This window comes from Seriola aureovittata, chromosome 20 (genome assembly GCF_021018895.1).
Source record: "Seriola aureovittata isolate HTS-2021-v1 ecotype China chromosome 20, ASM2101889v1, whole genome shotgun sequence".
Lineage (NCBI taxonomy): Eukaryota > Metazoa > Chordata > Actinopteri > Carangiformes > Carangidae > Seriola > Seriola aureovittata.
Window position 1 is genome coordinate 21,836,852 of NC_079383.1, and position 18,600 is coordinate 21,855,451.

An 18,600-nucleotide genomic window follows, 5' to 3' on the forward strand; every position below is an offset into this window, starting at 1 on the left:
TTAACGCTTGCTACAGAAAAAATTGTTTACTACTGTTTTAAAAAATTGCTTTTGTCTTTTGTCCCTTGCGAGACGCCGTCCCCCCTTGTTGCCGTAGCAACTCATACGTTACAATAATAAAGATGGCTCGCGAGTTTTACGAATCTCTCTGCGCAGAGCAAGAGATAAAAATAAATCCACTTATTGTAGAAGTTTTAGAGAAGACGACGCTGACGGAGTGAGTAGTTATCTGTACATTAAAATAACTAAATATGAAGATTAGGTATTTATACGTTGTTTATTAAATAAGTAAAACTCCTGAATTCCCGAGTCTTACGAGTGAAAGTGAAGAAAAATGTAGGCTAGTCGAGTATGAGGGCTTTTTCCAAATTTAGCATTTTCTAATTCGTTTCTTTAAAAGTATTTCTTTCCCAGAAAACACCGGACTAAATTATTACAATTAAAGTATTTAATTAATCAAAATTATTCTTATGCACTTACAAGAACTTGTGCCAAGTAAATTAAAGTAGAAAATGTTTGATTAACAACTTATTGTATTTCATCTAAATCTGGGACAGTAGGCGTGTAAAACTAGACTTAGTTTTAGAGTTTTTAGTAATTAGAATTAGTTTTTACAAATGTAAATCAGTTAAATTCTGTTTCGTGTTTGGCAGGAATTTCACCTTGAAACTGGCAGGAAACAACCGACTGAGACGCGTTCAAAGACTCAACGATGAAGACGTTTTCATTGTCTGTAAATGTCTGAAAAACAAGTGTGTGACAGGTGAGCAGTCCTGGTTCAGGTGACCACCTTAACTAGGATATTTAAACTATTTTAAAACTTTGTTCTTTGTATATGGACAGGTCTTGATGTGAGGTACAATAACATCACAGATGAAGGGGTTGGACACCTGGCCGGCCTCTTACAGGTAGATCATGGGGGATATTTAATTGATTTTAAATAAGTAACAGCTCATAGTCTCATTTTACTTTTCATGCACAGTCCATGGATGTTAAAGATTAAAAACAAACAAAAGGAGGAAAATATTTTCATGTTATTCATGTTGCAGTTGTAGTTTATGTTAAACTGTGTGTTTTCACTGAGCAGGAGGAGAACTCAGCTCTGCGCTGTTTGGACCTGAAGTTCAACAACATCCTGACAGACAGAGCTGAAATCCTCAGCAAGAGCCTGCAGGTTCATTTCTATCTGTCATACATGCACATGCTAACGTAAACTTACACTTACTTATTTTTATATATTTCTTATTGTCAGGAAATACCATGAATACCAGACATAGTTTCTATCAGACAAACAAGGGGATTTTATCATTTAAATTTATTGGGAACTATTTTGAATGGTGGATTAAGACCCTTAAGATTTTAAATGTCTAATGTCTGAAGGGTAATGATTTTTCTCTCTCTCTCTCTGCAGTGTAACCGCACCTTGCTCTCCCTCAGGCTGTCAGGTAATAAGATCGGGAACAGGGGAGCCATGCACCTGGCCAGCATGCTGCAGGTGAACAACAGCCTGCAGGAGCTGGAGCTGGCTGACTGTGACCTGGTAAACACACATAGCACTGTTGGCCACTGATGATGGTTTTAATGTCACCTCACTGTCTGTTTTTTTTTACTTTGTGAAGCAGCAGAGTGTTTAGATTATTCTATAACCAAACAAGTAGAAGGTTATATTGTCACAGTCCAATCAGAAGCTGGTTTGTCTGACCTTTCCTCTGTCCCTGAAGGCCACTCAGAGTGTGATCGCGTTCACCATCGTGTTGAAAAGCAACAAGAGTCTTCGCTCTGTTGATATCAGCCGGCCGCTGCTCTTCAGCCACCAGGTACAGACACACAGAGCATCACACTGATGTATTAGTTCTGAGTGTCTCTGTCCTTCATATTTGATTTATAATACAAGGTCAGTATCAGCTGACAGATGTACGACTGTAACCTGAGCCTCTGTCTCTCAGGAGGGGTGGGCGGTGCACTGCTCTGAGATGCTGGCTGTGAACAGCAGCCTGGTGGAGCTGCACCTGGGGAAGATGGGGATGACCGACACCGGGATGGAGAGGCTGAGCGAAGGCCTGAGGCTCAACCACAGCCTGCGGTACCTGGACTTGCGCTGGTAGGAATGACATCATCAAACAAAATGCCGCGTGGTTCAAATTCATACTGTGGGTGCTGCTGAGGTACCTCACCTCGTCTTTGTTGTCTGTAGCAACCGTGTGACTCGTGACGGCGTGCACCATCTCGCCGAGGTGCTGAAGCAGAACCCGACCCTGGAGATCATAGATCTGTCGTCCAATCGGATTGAAGATGAGGGCGCTGCGTACCTGAGTGAAGCCATCACCTGGCCACGCTGCGCCCTGAAGGAGTGAGTCTGACACACTCAGGAAAACGTTAGAAGTTACAGTGACGTTTCACCCTCGGACATTTAAACCTGTTTTATCTAAACATTTTATTTTTATTCAGTAAATGTTCTGGTGGTCGAGGGCAGTGGGTTCACAGCTTCTGACCCCTTTAAAATGAATCAGTGTTTCCTCGTGGGTCGTGGGTTATAGGCAGTGAGAAAGTATCTTTTTTTAATTTAGTTTGTTTCTGTGTCAATTTTCTCATCTGAATATTCAACAATGCTGATTTTATTTTATTTTATGTTGTTTTTCACTCATTGAAAGCTCTGGAAGTCCGGATCCCACAGCCCCGTGGTTGGCAGCAGATCTCGATCACTAGGAAAGCCAGGCTCCACAAAAATAAATTAAAATTAAGATTAGAATTAAAGAAAATCAAAAGTGAGTGAGTGAGTGAAAATAAATAAAATAACCCTCTTGTGGCCCCTCAGAGTTATTTTGAGACCCCTTGGTGGGTCCCGGCCCCCAGATTAAGAACCATTGTTTTAAATGAATGACTCAGTCTGTCTTTGTCTGTCAGGTTGTCTGTCAACAGTAACAACATCAGGACGGAGGGTCTGCTGTCTTTGACTCAGGCTATGAAAACTAACACAACTCTGACGCACGTCTACATCTGGGGAAACCTACTGGAAGAGCCTGTCTGCCAGGTAACACACACACACACACACACACACACACACACACTATGGTTATACACATGCTGTCCTCCTGAGCTGCAACAGATTCAGATGAGCTGCTTCCCTCAGGCCTTCAGAGAGCTGATATCCAGCGGCCGCCTGCTGCCGCAGCACACAGACGTCAGCGCGTACGAGGTGGACGGTCGGGTGTTTCTCGCCGAGGTCTTCCAGAATTTGAGGAGACATTATCACAGCACAGACTGTTCTGGTACAGAAACACACTCCGACTCAAACCCCGCTGCCGGGCCAGACTCCACCTCTGCACGGCTCATTGAGAACCAGCAGCTCGTTCCTCTGCAGCCGTACTGAGCTCATTAACTTCTTACAACACACCCAACACACAGAGACAGTCAGAACAGTCAGACACACCCACCAACACCTGTACAAGCATCAAAAGAACAGAATAAATGATGCAAATATGACAAAAGAAGTCATGAAGCTTCTGAACAATAAAGGTAAATAAACTGTTGCCTATGATTCTTTTTCTTTAATCAAAGGTGAATCCAAAATCAACATCTGCATCCCGAGATCCTTCTGTTTTACATTTAAATGTGTAATGAGATTTAAGGGTGAATGATATGAACTGTAAGGATTTAAGCACGTGAAAATACATTGTGTGTGCATCTGAAATAGTTCAAGTATTCAGTAAGTGCATTTCTAAATCTCAGCAGTGATTCAATATCTACTAGAAACTACCACGTGTTTGCCATGGAAACAGCAGAAATCTTATAACCACAACACCTGCCCGACTAATGACATTCCTGTCAGTTCAACTTCTGGCTGTAGATTCTCAATGAGACTCAATGAGACTTTTAAAAAAAAATCTTTTGGCCAATTTGAAAAAGATTCAAGTTGTGAGAATAAAAAATATTCCTTATATCGCTCCAGACCTGAGAAGACGCCTTAATCAGATTCATATCTTGTTGTATTGAACCAAAAAAAAAATCACAAAATTAATAACTATAATTGATTATTTACAAGGCATTTTACTTTTGCTCTGGTGAAATCTCGTAGGTGCAATAAATGAGAGCTGGAAATGTTTTGATTCTTCAGACGTCCTTCATCTTTGGTGCCTACTCCTCTGGGCTCTCGTGATTGGTCGTCTTGCATGATGATGCCGCGTCTTCAATGTCGGGATCCCACTCCAGCAGGACGCTCCTCTTCCTCAGGCTGTGGTTCAGCTGCTCTCGGTCCTGAGAGCCCATCGTCCACCGCCGCACGGCCAGCCGGGTCAGCGCCGGCAGCCGAGGCAGAGCGCAGAGCAGCGCCGGGAGCCAGGCCGAGAGGGAGGCGGAGGTCGAAGGTCGCAGGCTGAGGTCGAGGTCCTCCAGAGAGCCCAGGCCTCCCGCTGCAAACAGGGCCGACCAGCCGTCGTCACCCACAGAGCCGTTGTAGGAGAGATCCAGAACCCGGAGAGACGACAGACAACCACGTCTGCACACTGCAGCTGCACAGGACACAGACAGAGGAGAAAGCAGTTTAACATGAACTGACACCGTGATGACCGAGTCACGTTCAGTCATCCTGGTGCTGGATGCTCGATATTCATGTTTGTTTTGGCACATTCACTCTCTCACTCATTCACACACTCACACATGCACTCGCTCTCTCACTCACACACTTACACACTCACACACGCACTCGCTCTCCCACTCGCTGAGGGCTCTGGAGGTCGGATGTCGCTGCCCCACTTGGTCGGCAGCAGCTCAATCACAGGGAGAGCCGCACGGCAAACTTAAGCTTGCAACGTCCAGTTCCAGATTCACGGGGCCACCACCGCAGCCTTGTGCGTGTGGGCATCTCGGTCGCCGTCCCTAGAGACCGAGACCTTGCGCTCACCCGGCTACCAGAGCCCTCTGCCACCGCTCCCCTGAGGGAGAGCAGCTGTACTGAAGAGAGAGAAAACTACTTCTATTTACTAACTCGGTTTCACCGATTCTGTGACGTCAACGTGACGTCATGTAAATGAAAGGAGGTTCTGTGTTGTGGCGTCAGAGTGGCATTATTGAAATGGGCGGGGCTTGCTGCGTTGTGACGTGTTGGAATTCGCAGACCAGAGTTAATCAAACTGCTGTTTTCACCTGACAGTAAAATTAAACTGTTTTTGTTTTGTCATATTTTTCCAGCTTGTTTTGCTACTCAACATTTTTCCACTTTGGTAGAACTACTTTAAAGATTTGAGTATTTCTTCCACATTTAATATAACACCATATTTAACTTATAGGAAGAACAAAAAAAATCGACTTTGTGGCCTGAGAACAAAGTTTTATTTTAGTCCTCGTACACCTAAACGCCTCACAACAGTGATGACCCCCAAAGTTAATCAGTACTTTTTGACTGATGGATTATTAATTGTTGAAAAAGCCTAATTAAGAGGTACAGCTGTTTAAATCACTGGAATCAGGAAGCAAACATCTGGATCAGCTGGTCTGAGGAAACACTGTACATGTTGGCTGATTCTATGGGGAACAAAATAATAATAATTACTATAAAACATGAATTAACCTGCATCTATATGTTATATTATCACATGACTTGATTATGCTGTAGTTTGTCCACCCTACGTGACGAACGCACGTTTGTTTGGTGGAAAAGTTTCAGAAAAAAAGAAGCAAAAAAGAAGAAAACAGGAACCAAATCATCAACTTTAACCTTGTGTTCAGTGTGACTGCATCACCTGTGATTGTGTTACCACTCATGATTCAACAGTTAGTTCCGACCACGTAATTTGATTGGACGAGAGGTGTTCCTTCATACAACAGCACTGGGACTTTTAACTTATTGTATCACTCCGCTTCACCGGTGTTCTTTTAACCGTTAATTAGCGTTACCTTAACGGTCGTTATCTGTCTTAGATTGTAAAAAAAAAACTTAGCAAAGATGAAAATATTTCCAGAAATAATATTTGGATTAAATGAAGTATGGTGGCCAGAAGAGGATGAAGGGAAGAAGTCTGGATACTTCAGCACACTCCTGAGGTAACGTGTACACAAATTAGCTAGCTAGCAACGGTCCTGTGCCAGTCCAGTGTCGGAACTATTTGTGTTGTCGTAGCCAAAATGATCAAACAAACAAACAAACAAAACAAAAAAACCCCAAAACAAATCATAATCTGTTGTTCGTCATTTAACTAATGTGGCGTCCGTAGAACTGTTGTATAAAAGTAATATCACAGGAGAGGGAGTGACGCACTGAATATCACGGTTAAATGTACCGCCTGACTGTCTACAGGACGGTGAGGGGAGGTGGGATGTGGGGGTTGTGTTCACGGTGTGGGCCTTTTGTAAACGAACAACAATGTTCCAGCTTCACATTCATGTTAAACTGTGAAGACGTTTCACAGTTTAACATGAATTGACACCGTGATGACCGATTCACTTTCAGTCATCCTGGTGCTGGATGCTCAATATTCATGTTTGTTTTGGCACATTCACTCTCTCACTCATTCACACTCATTCACACTCACTCACACACTCACACATGCACTCGCTCTCTCACTCACACACTTACACACTCACACACGCACTCACACACCCACTCGCTCTCTCACTCGCTGAGGGCTCTGGAGGTCGGATGTCGCTGCCCCACTTGGTCGGCAGCAACTCAATCACAGGGAGAGCCGCACGGCAAACTTAAGCTTGCAACGTCCAGTTCCAGATTCACGGGGCCACCACCGCAGCCTTGTGCGTGTGGGCATCTCGGTCGCCGTCCCTAGAGACCGAGACCTTGCGCTCACCCGGCTACCAGAGCCCTCTGCCACCGCTCCCCTGAGGGAGAGCAGCTGTACTGAAGAGAGAGAAAACTACTTCTATTTACTAACTCGGTTTCACCGATTCTGTGACGTCAACGTGACGTCATGTAAATGAAAGGAGGTTCTGTGTTGTGGCGTCAGAGTGGCATTATTGAAATGGGCGGGGCTTGCTGCGTTGTGACGTGTTGGAATTCGCAGACCAGAGTTAATCAAACTGCTGTTTTCACCTGACAGTAAAATTAAACTGTTTTTGTTTTGTCATATTTTTCCAGCTTGTTTTGTTACTCAACATTTTTCCACTTTGGTAGAACTACTTTAAAGATTTGAGTATTTCTTCCACATTTAATATAACACCATATTTAACTTATAGGAAGAACAAAAAAATCGACTTTGTGGCCTGAGAACAAAGTTTTATTTTAGTCCTCGTACACCTAAACGCCTCACAACAGTGATGACCCCCAAAGTTAATCAGTACTTTTTGACTGATGGATTATTAATTGTTCAAAAAGCCTAATTAAGAGGTACAGCTGTTTAAATCACTGGAATCAGGAAGCAAACATCTGGATCATCTGGTCTGAGGAAACACTGTACATGTTGGCTGATTCTATGAGGAACAAAATAATAATAATTACTATAAAACATGAATTAACCTGCATCTATATGTTATATTATCACATGACTTGATTATGCTGTAGTTTGTCCACCCCACGTGACAAACGTACGTTTGTTTGGTGGAAAGGTTTCAGAAAAAAAGAAGTAAAAAATGTGCTGATAGTAAGTGAGTCAGGTGTAATAACATAGATAACCAGCAGAGGGAGCTATGTATTAGACAGTGTGGTGCGTTTAGTAAAACGGGAACACACGATAAAGAAGGAACTAGAGGATTTAGGATGTACACAGAGAAGCAGGTATCTTAATAAAGTTCGAGCACAAGCTCATGTTCACAAGAAGATGTTTCTTCATTTAATGATGAACAACACATGGTACCAGGAGTGAATTATTCAACGAGCATCAGTTTCATTCGAAATGGAGACTTTGAGGCCACCGGAGGGACTGAAGCTGGTGGGAAATGTCGACGGCAATTGGCGGTCTTTTAAGCAGCGGTTCGAGCTGTATATGTCTGCCATCGGACTGGACTCTAAATCCGACACCAGGAAAATAGCGCTGCTACTCACGGTAGCTGGTCCCCAAGCCATAGAAGTCTTCAACACTTTCGAGTTTGAGGAAGCTGATGACAGGGATAAGTACGACAAAGTGATGGAAAAATTCGGTACACATTGTTCTCCGCAGAAAAACACAGTGTATGAAAGGTACGTGTTCCGCTCGCGGATGCAACAGCAAGACGAGACTTTTGATTGCTTTGTGACAGACTTGAAATTGAAAGCACAGTCGTGTGACTTTGGAGATCTAAAGGACTCCATGATCCGTGATCAAATTGTGTATGGGATCAATGATAGGCGGACAAGGGAAAGGCTGCTAAGAGAGGCTAAGCTAACTCTTGACGAAGCAGAGAGACTGTGCCATGCAAATGAGCTAGCCCAGCAGCACGTAAATACATTCGATCAAAAAAGTGTCATTACAGTGCATGATGCAAAAGTAGCTGTGGTTAAAAACAAGATAAAAAAGAATTTGCCACAAAAGAGAAACACAGATGACACGACATATTCCTGCAAACGATGTGGTGGCAGACATGAGCCCCGGCAGTGCCCTGCTTATGGCAAAAGATGTTCAAAATGTAATGGAAAAAATCATTTTGCTAAACAATGTCTGTCCAAAGGCAAACCCAAATCAGTGCGGCTAGTTGAGGAAACTAACCTGAGTGAGACTTTCTTTGTGGGGATGGTGTCATGTGACCATATTGAAAATGAGCACAGTAACACAAAGGAAAATGACAGACAAACAGAAGACGAAGACACATGGATTGTATCACTGCCAATAAATGGAGCTCTAGTGGCACTAAGGATTGACACAGGCGCACAAGCAAACCTGATCAGCATGACAGAAATTAATGCCATGAAAAAAAAACCCAAAATAATTAGGGAAAGAGTGCCACTGAAAGACTACAACGGAAAGGACATCAAAAGCAGAGGACAGTGCAGACTCAAAGTCACAGTAAAGAACAAAGACTATAATGTACTGTTTTCCATTGTTCCTGAGGGCCGTGAGTCGCTGCTAGGTGGGATAACCTCAAAGAAACTAAATCTGGTGAGGAGAGTTTACCACATCAACTGCTCAGAAGCAGTAAGCACACAGACAGGCACAGTTGACAACATAGTGCAGTGTTATCAAGATGTTTTCAATGGATTGGGATGCCTACCATACACATACAAAATCCAACTAAAAGAGGATGCAAAACCAGTAATCCATGCACCACGGAGAGTTCCAGCTCCACTTCGGGAGCGCCTAAAAAAGGAACTGGACAGAATGTCTCAGTTAAAGGTCATCACGAAAGTGGAAGAACCAACCGAGTGGGTGAACTCAATGGTCTGTGTGGACAAGAAGAACAAAAACAAAGAACTGAGGATATGCATGGACCCTGGTGATTTAAACCAAAACATCAAACGCGAGCACTACCAGATTCCAAAGCGGGAGGAAATTGCAAGTGAGATGGCTGGAGCCAAATACTTCTCAAAGCTAGATGCAGCGCAGGGATTCTGGCAAATTAAGCTGGATGACGAAAGTTCAAGGTACTGCACTTTCAACACACCCTATGGAAGATACAGATTTCTCAGAATGCCATTTGGCATAATCTCAGCCTCTGAAATTTTTCATCGTGCCATGGACAACATGTTAGAGGGTTTAGAAGGGGTCCGTTGTTATGTTGATGATGTAGTGATCTGGGGCTCCACCTTACAGGAACATAACAAAAGACTAACAAAAGTGCTGCAAAGAGTACGTGAAAATGGCCTAAAGCTAAACCGTTCTAAATGTCATTTTGGTGTACATGAGGTAACATTCTTGGGGGACAAACTGTCTGCTCGAGGTGTAGAGCCAGATGAAAGAAAGATAAAAGCCATCCTTAGCATGCAACGCCCCACAGACAAGAAAGGTGTGCTCAGAGTGATGGGGATGATAAACTTCATCGGAAAGTTCATTCCCAACCTGTCAGTGAGAACGTCAGCACTAAGAGAGCTACTCCATGATTCCACAGACTTCAAGTGGACACAGAGAAATGAGCAGGAATGGAATGCTCTAAAGACCACTCTGACAACTGCCCCTGTGCTTGCATATTATGACTCAACCAAGAAACTGAAGGTTTCTACAGATGCATCGAAGGACGGGCTTGGTGCAGTATTGCTTCAAGCTGAAGGAGAAAGTTGGAAGCCAGTTGCATATGCATCCAGATCTATGACTCAGACTGAAGCCAGATATGCCCAAATCGAGAAAGAATGTCTTGGACTGGCTTATGGACTGGAGATATTTCACTGCTATGTATACGGCCTTCCCACCTTCACAGTTGAGACAGATCATCGCCCCCTTGTGTCAATAATAAAAAAAAATCTGAATGATATGTCGCCGAGGATCCAGCGCCTCATCATGAAAATGCAGAGGTATGATTTCGAGTTGATATACACGCCAGGCAAACACCTAGTGTTAGCAGATGCACTTTCACGAGCGCCAGAGATGAGTCACACAAGCTCCACAGAAAAAGAAGTAGAAAGTCACGTTAACATGATAGTCGAGTCTCTTCCAGTGACTGATGAAAAATCCAAACGGATAAGAGAAGAGACAGCTAAAGATAAGGAGCTACAAACAGTGATGGAACTCATCCACAGTGGCTGGACAAAAGGGTCCTGTCCAAAATATTATCATGTCAGGTCAGAGCTAAGTGTGGCTAATGGACTCTTGTTGAGAGACAACAGGATTATAATTCCACACAGCCTGAGACCGGATATATTACACAGGATACATGAGGGACACCTTGGAATAGAAAAGTGCAAAAGGAGAGCAAGAGACACTGTGTACTGGCCGGGTATGAACAAGGACATTGAAAACATGATTGGACAGTGTGAAACATGCAAGAGACATCAGAGCAAACAGGCAAGGGAGCCCATGATGATTCCTGATCTTCCCACTGTACCCTGGAAGAAAGTAGGAACAGATTTGTTTCATTACAATGGGAAAGACTATGTGTTGGTAATAGACTATTATTCAAATTTCCCTGAAATTGCTCTGCTCACAAATGCAACTGCCAACAATGTCATCACACATATCAAGTCAATCTTCGCAAGGCATGGAATACCAGAGACTGTAGTTAGTGACAATGGTCCTTGTTACAACTGCAGGGAATGGCTGCAGTTTGCAAAACAATATGGTTTTCACCATGTCACATCCAGTCCTCAGCATGCACAGGCAAATGGTAAAGCTGAGAAAGGGGTGCACATCATCAAGCAGCTTCTGAGGAAGGCTACAGACAGTAAGTCAGATCCTTATTTAGCTCTGCTGAGCTACAGGACTGCTCCTCTTGACTGCGGTTTATCCCCAGCAGAACTGTTGATGGGTCGCAAGCTACGCACAACCCTGCCCTGCTACACAGAAGTAAAGCAGAGTAAAGAGATTCAGACAAAAATGGAGAATCTGAAATGGAAGCAAAAGCAGTGTTACGACAAGTCAACTAAAGTTCTCAAACCACTTGCAAAGGATGATGTGGTGAGAATCCAAGACCAGAATGTTTGGAACAGAAAAGCTACTGTTCTTCAGGAAGTAGGACCGAGGTCGTATGAAGTGAGAACTGAGGAAGGACACATACTCAGAAGGAACCGTCGCAACCTTCTGAAAACCAAAGAGACTTTTCAGGAGACACGGTGTGATGGTGCAGATGGAAACGATGCTGTGTCACATGCAGACAGAGTGCCTGAGCTGAAATCAGATGGACATGTGCAGACAGAGACAAGTATCGCTTCTGCAGAATTGCCTGCATTGAGGAGATCTGAGCGTCAAATCAAAAGACCAGTTAGACTTGATTTGTAAATCAGTGAATTGTTATGTGTAAACATGATTCATGTTCTTTGAAATGTGTGTATTTGTATAAAAGAGATTAGTGACACAGGAAAGTGTTCTGAAATGTTCAACAGATGCAAGCTAAGAAAGATGTTGTGATGTTGACGTTTTGATGTTGATATGACTCATGGAAATAAGGAAATATGTGTTTAGTTATAATGTGTTCTATTGTTCATTGCCTCAAAGAAAGGGGGATGTGCTGATAGTAAGTGAGTCAGGTGTAATAACATAGATAACCAGTAGAGGGAGCTATGTATTAGACAGTGTGGTGCGTTTAGTAAAACGGGAACACACGATAAAGAAGGAACTAGAGGATTTAGGATGTACACAGAGAAGCAGGTATCTTAATAAAGTTCGAGCACAAGCTCATGTTCACAAGAAGATGTTTCTTCATTTAATGATGAACAACACAAAAAAGAAGAAAACAGGAAACAAATCATCAACTTTAACCTTGTGTTCAGTGTGACTGCATCACCTGTGATTGTGTTACCACTCATGATTCAACAGTTAGTTCCAACCACGTAATTTGATTGGACGAGAGGTATTCCTTCATACAACAGCACTGGGACTTTTAACTTATTGTATCACTCCGCTTCACCGGTGTTCTTTTAACCGTTAATTAGCGTTACCTTAACGGTCGTTATCTGTCTTAGATTGTAAAAAAAAAAACTTAGCAAAGATGAAAATATTTCCAGAAATAATATTTGGATTAAATGAAGTATGGTGGCCAGAAGAGGATGAAGGGAAGAAGTCTGGATACTTCAGCGCACTCCTGAGGTAACGTGTACACAAATTAGCTAGCTAGCAACGGTCCTGTGCCAGTCCAGTGTCGGAACTATTTGTGTTGTCGTAGCCAAAATGATCAAACAAACAAACAAACAAAACAAAAAAAACAAAAACAAATCATAATCTGTTGTTCGTCATTTAACTAATGTGGCGTCCGTAGAACTGTTGTATAAAAGTAATATCACAGGAGAGGGAGTGACGCACTGAATATCACGGTTAAATGTACCGCCTGACTGTCTACAGGACGGTGAGGGGAGGTGGGATGTGGGGGTTGTGTTCACGGTGTGGGCCTTTTGTAAACGAACAACAATGTTCCAGCTTCACATTCATGTTAAACTGTGAAGACGTTTCACAGTTTAACATGAATTGACACCGTGATGACCGATTTCCATTTCAGTCATCCTGGTGCTGGATGCTCAATATTCATGTTTGTTTTGGCACATTCACTCTCTCATTCATTCACACTCACTCACGCACTCACACATCCACTCGCTCTCTCACTCACACACTTACACACTCACACACGCACTCACACACCCACTCGCTCTCCCACTCGCTGAGGGCTCTGGAGGTCGGATGTCGCTGCCCCACTTGGTCGGCAGCAGCTCAATCACAGGGAGAGCCGCACGGCAAACTTAAGCTTGCAACGTCCAGTTCCAGATTCACGGGGCCACCACCGCAGCCTTGTGCGTGTGGGCATCTCGGTCGCCGTCCCTAGAGACCGAGACCTTGCGCTCACCCGGCTACCAGAGCCCTCTGCCACCGCTCCCCTGAGGGAGAGCAGCTGTACTGAAGAGAGAGAAAACTACTTCTATTTACAAACTCGGTTTCACCGATTCTGTGACGTCAACATGACGTCATGTAAATGAAAGGAGGTTCTGTGTTGTGGCGTCATAGTGGCATTATTGAAATGGGCGGGGCTTGCTGCGTTGTGACGTATTGGAATTCGCAACCCAGAGTTAGTGAGTAGAAGTCGTCTGTCTGTTACCTAGGTGACGCAGGTCTTCAGTGCAGAGCTCACAGCTGCTGAGGTGAAGCTCCAGGAGGACTGATGACTGCAAAGCGTCCAGGAGCAGAGCCGAGCGACCGCTGACCACCTTACACCAGGAAACATCCACGCTGCGGAGGTAAGGCACGGCCAGGGCTGACACACACACACACACACACACACACACACACACACACACACACAAAAATTAAATTTTTGCTGGTATTTTTTCGCGGGGGTCACCTGTATGTAACAAGCTCATGAACTCAGGCTCCAAAGTACAGATAAAGTGGAGGCAGCAGGAGCAGCAGCTGTACTGGTGACCGTAGTACCAGTACAAGTAGTGACTGTAGTACTGGTGGTAGTTGTAGTACGAGGATCAGCTTTACCCAGAGCAGTGAGCGACTCCTCACTGAGGCTGCAGCTGTTGAGCGGCAGACGCCTCATCTGTGTCAGAGGGAGGGCAGAGACCAGCGGGTGAACGATGCCTCCTGCCTCCTTATTGGACGACACGTCGAGCTCCGTCAGCGCTGTCAGAGAGGGGAGCACCTGGACTGAAAACAAGGAGTCACATGACTGCTACAGCCTCTCATATCAGTTCACCTGAGGGTTCAGATTAATATATTAATACATACACACACACACACACACTCACTCACCCAGGGCCTCAAGGTCGGTGTGTGTGAGACAGCACAGGTGAAGGTCAAGGCTCTCCAGGTGTGTGAGGTGAGCCAGGTGGAGGGTGAGCTGGTTCAGTCCTCCAGCTAGATTTTTGTTACAGGACAAGTCCAACTCTCGCATTGAGGGGAGGCAGCGGAGCGAACCACCTGCAGGACAGTGGGACGAGGGAGGATCATTTCATTAATTATTTAAAAAGATATTGTCAAGTCATAAGAAAAAGGCGTCACTTACAGGAACTGGACAACTAATTATTTATAGAATATCAGAAATCTATTTTTCTGGCTCATCTATGTTTGTTGCAAACCGTTATTTGATTGAATGAAATTTGTTGAATTCACATTTTTAGGTGATAAAACAGTAGAAATAAAATAGATACAGACAAACACACAGAGCATGAAAACCACCTCATCCTGAGCAGAAGAAACTCAGTCACCCTCAGAATGAAGATGATCCGGGAAAATAAAACAGGAATTAGCCAGAAGGTAAAGCGGTTTATAAATAGCCACATGGTGGCGCTATCTACACCAAAAACAAACCAATTCTTCTTCTCTGCATGGAGGAAGTTTGCTCCGAACATCATTGAAATCCATTTTGTAATTTTTTAAATATTATGACTAACAGACAAACGGGAAGGAAAATATGAACTCCATGATAAATATAATTAGTATATTATATACAATACTATAACCCCAACTGTGCTTTCACCATCATCTCATTCATCTCATACAGCCTGTGTTTACAGTTTCACCAGCAGCAGATCTCCTACCGAGAGTCTGGAGGCAGTCCGTCATCAGACCGCAGGCCTGTAACCGCAGCACAGTGAGGGAGGCGGCGTGAGAGAGAGACGTGGCCAGTTCCCTGAAGCCACCATCGTCCACTTCCTGTGCGAGCTGAGGGTTACAGGAGACGTCCAGCACGCTGAGTCCAGGCAGAGCAGACACTGTTCCTCCTGAGAGGACAGACAACAGTAAGACAGCAGACAGAGACGATGTAATGAAGTTTAATAAGCTTTGACGAAGAAGCTTTATAAACCTGCTTATACTTTAAAGTCTGTTTTGAGTCTGTTTTGTAGTTTTTATTTTGTTTATGTCACATAACTGAACACAAATACAGCTGCCATGTAGCAGTAGAGTTGAATGATCATACAGAGAGAATTAAATGAACCATAAACACTGCAGCTACACATGATTATAACACGCTGTTATATCCCTCACTTTCCCTGGATGTGCTCCTGTGGCATTATGGGAAATATAGGAAAAACAGCTACTTGAAATAGAATTACATTAGACAGGAGATGTTATCTAATAACTTCTTCTGTTTAATGAATAAATAAGTGAAAAGAGGTTGGTTTTATTACCCAGAGCAGTAGCATCAGCTGCAGAGAGCTGACAGGCCACCAGGTGAATCTCCCTCAGTGGTGGTTGAAGGTTACCCAGAAGGCCTTGCAAGCCTCCGTCCCCGATGCCGCTGTTCCAGGACAAATCCAAGACTTCCAAAAGAGGGACGCAGTCGAGAGCGTTACCTAAAAAGAAATCACACAGAACTGAAAATTAGGAGCGATATATTTTAGTTTCTTTAGCAGTAAGAGCTAAAGAGTCTGAGAGAAAACTCATTTATGACGTGTGAAATTAAAACATCTTAAGCGATCAGGATTTCATGAATGTTTCACCTTTGAAAACAAAATAACTCCAAAAGCATCTTGATGCATGAACTCAGTCTGTTATTTTAAATGATGATAATAATAATAATAATAATAATAATACTAATAATAATAATAATAATAATAATAATATGAAGTCTTTAGTCCCACCCAGTGCAGTGATGTCATCAGCGTTCAGCCTGCAGCTGCAGAGCCTCAGCGTCCTGATCCCGCCCACATGATGGAGGTGAGAGGTCAGCGCTTTCAGACATCCACCAATCAGCTCGTTCCAGGAGACGTTCACTTCCTCCAGCTGAGGGAGCAACTGGAGCAGCGTCGCTTCGGGGGGCAGAGGAGAAGAAATCACATGAGTGTGTGTGAGTGTGTGAATGTGTGAGTGGGTGAATGTGTGTGCGCGTGTGTGCGTGCACCTAGCTCCAGTAGATCTGTAGCAGTTAGATCACAGTGAGCCAGACTGAGGCTCCTGCTGTCGGCCTTCTTCCCCAGCTTCTGCAGGAAAACACACACTCGACCCCAGCCCACATCTCGCTCACTCTCCGCCTCTGTGACGCCTGAAACACACAAACACACACATGCACGAACTTTATACAGCCCTCTGCACCCGATTCTTTCATTCTTACCTTTAGGAGACTGTTAAACACCTAAACATTTGCTTCTGTAGTTCAGTCATCATTTTCAAAAGCATGAACAATGTTAAAGGATCAGTTCACAAAAAGAAAAAGTGATATTTTACCACACGCACTTAAAGATCTAATGTGAAGTCAAAGGAAAGTTTAGATCTGAGATTTTAACCTGGTAATCTCATCTCGACTGACACCACCAGAAAGAGTGGACAACAGGAAACAAACCTGAGCTCTGTCCTCTCTCCTCTCTGCCCTCCGTCTCTCCGTCCTCAGGGATCCCCGTCCGGTCCGAGCCTCGGGACAGGAAGCGTCCCAGCGGCCTCCTGTCCGAGGCCGTGCGCTTCCGACGGATCTGGCTCATGATGACGTCGAGAGGTGAGCGTCTCTGGCTGCCGCCATCCCGCCCACGCTGACCATCTGACCAAGGACAGACACAAAACAAGAGGTCAATCAACTGAAATTTTAATGAAGTGACACTATGAACCAAAAACATCTCATCCTTTAAATCTTCTTAATTTCACCGTTAAAACAAAGATTAATTTATTATAAATGTTATGATGCAAGGATTTTGTAAGTGTGAATCTATGTGCATGTTTACAGGGTTATGAATGTTAAATTATAGTCCAATAAATGACCCTTTAATCGTTGTTGTTACTGACAATATGAGCTTGAGAAACAAAAGAATAACTGGGAGGTGTAAGAGATAACAATTTTGTAATTATGTATATTATGTATTGTAAATTATAATAAAAGTTTCTTAACTACAATAAGAGATTCTCCATGAATAAACAGCTGAAAAAAGTCACAATTAAAAGTTTAATATTTAATAATTAACCATATTGGACAAAGTAAAAGCATTTAAGGGATTAAACCTTAAAGTGTTTTTCTTTTGCTCTACAGAAGTTTACAGTCAGTTAGGAAGGTTAAAGTGATAAATGACAGATCGATAATCAATTTATTTCTTCCACGGAGGAATCAGCCTGTAGAACCTCCAGGACAGAAATCACTGTACTGTTGCAGTCCTGCACATTACTGCAGTAAAACCAGTAAAACAGATTGATCTTTACTGCACTCACCTGCAGCAGTCGTCTTACCTGTAGACTCCATGCGCTCACCAGGACAGAGATGATGAGAAAATAAAGAAACTCCAGTGTTTTTATAATCAGTCGTCACGGAGAGGCGTTCACGTGTTGTTTGTTTTGATTCGTGAAAATGAAAAGATAAAAAAATAAAGGTCTTTGTAATGTCCGCATTCCTTAAATCATATCTGCAGCTTTTAATAACTGATTCAGCCTTATGTAAAGTAACTAACTAACTCCGCTCGGGTCTCACGTTGACACCTGGGTGACGTCATGTCCCGTGCTCGTCAGGTGGATCATCCCGGAAGTGCGACAACACCTTCAGCAAACGTTGGTATAACATTGTGCGTGCACTCAAAGCCGTTAAAACTAGTTCTTATTACTGTTAAAGCAAATATATTCAACATGGAAACGTAACATTGTTTATTTATTACCCACAGTCCAGTTTGATTTTATTTTCAAAATAAATTCATATAAAACAAAAAAAATGTTCTCAAACTGAACGTCTCTAAATGATCATCAATCAACATAATCAATATGTGATTGATCTGTTCAATTTTGTTTAATTTTCTATCCATTTTACTGTCACAAAATTTTTTAGTAACTCAAGATTTTTTTTTTAAAATTATCCAGCAGTGACTGCATCACCATTTACTACATACTTTTATTTTGAAGTAAAAATGGCTGGGTGATATTGAAACAGAAAAAAAAATATATTTTTAAACATATATATATATATATATATATATATATATATATATATATATATATAATTAAATAATATTGATAAATCTCATAATAATCACATGTTCAGTGTGTTCTGCTGCTTACATTAGAGGAAATTATGATTATTTCAAAATAGTGAAAAACGATCACAGATACATTTTAAAACAGCCTCTGTCAAAACTTGCTGTTATAAACAGACTGTGCCAGGTCAATATAAAACAATTAAGGTGTTAAAGTAAGTTTT

General features: G+C 42.9%; 2 protein-coding genes and 1 long non-coding RNA gene across 5 annotated transcripts; 2 read left to right on the plus strand and 1 right to left on the minus strand.

Annotated features, from left to right (window-relative positions):
* Nucleotides 1–121: 121 nt before the first annotated feature.
* On the plus strand, nt 122–4,224 carry lrrc34 (leucine rich repeat containing 34). Of its 2 annotated transcripts, XM_056365066.1 has the most exons (11): nt 122–217; nt 654–763; nt 844–908; nt 1,088–1,174; nt 1,412–1,540; nt 1,722–1,817; nt 1,947–2,101; nt 2,195–2,350; nt 2,905–3,031; nt 3,131–3,269; nt 4,115–4,224. In XM_056365066.1, exons 1-11 carry the CDS (start codon nt 123–125, stop codon nt 4,171–4,173), a joined length of 1,218 nt encoding a protein of 405 aa, XP_056221041.1. In that variant the 5' UTR covers nt 122; the 3' UTR covers nt 4,174–4,224. The 2 variants fall into 2 exon arrangements, with proteins under 2 accessions (XP_056221041.1, XP_056221040.1); XM_056365065.1 differs by lacking the exon at nt 4,115–4,224 and having other exon boundaries at nt 3,131–3,530.
* On the minus strand, nt 4,135–17,895 carry lrrc31 (leucine rich repeat containing 31). 2 transcript variants are annotated; one of them, XM_056365064.1, is made up of 10 exons: nt 17,646–17,895; nt 16,777–16,968; nt 16,339–16,479; nt 16,079–16,246; nt 15,626–15,790; nt 15,035–15,217; nt 14,247–14,414; nt 13,977–14,141; nt 13,588–13,743; nt 4,135–4,508 (listed from the first exon to the last, which is right to left on the minus strand). In XM_056365064.1, the coding sequence occupies exons 1-10, from the start codon at nt 17,656–17,658 to the stop codon at nt 4,135–4,137; spliced, it is 1,725 nt and encodes a 574-aa protein (XP_056221039.1). In that variant the 5' UTR covers nt 17,659–17,895. The 2 variants fall into 2 exon arrangements, with proteins under 2 accessions (XP_056221039.1, XP_056221038.1); XM_056365063.1 differs by lacking the exon at nt 17,646–17,895 and having other exon boundaries at nt 16,777–17,340.
* LOC130161661 (uncharacterized) lies at nt 12,252–16,172 on the plus strand. Its single transcript, XR_008826186.1, has 4 exons — nt 12,252–12,590; nt 13,592–13,726; nt 15,011–15,235; nt 16,073–16,172. It is a non-coding gene; the product is annotated as an uncharacterized LOC130161661 (long non-coding RNA).
* Nucleotides 17,896–18,600: the final 705 nt, after the last annotated feature.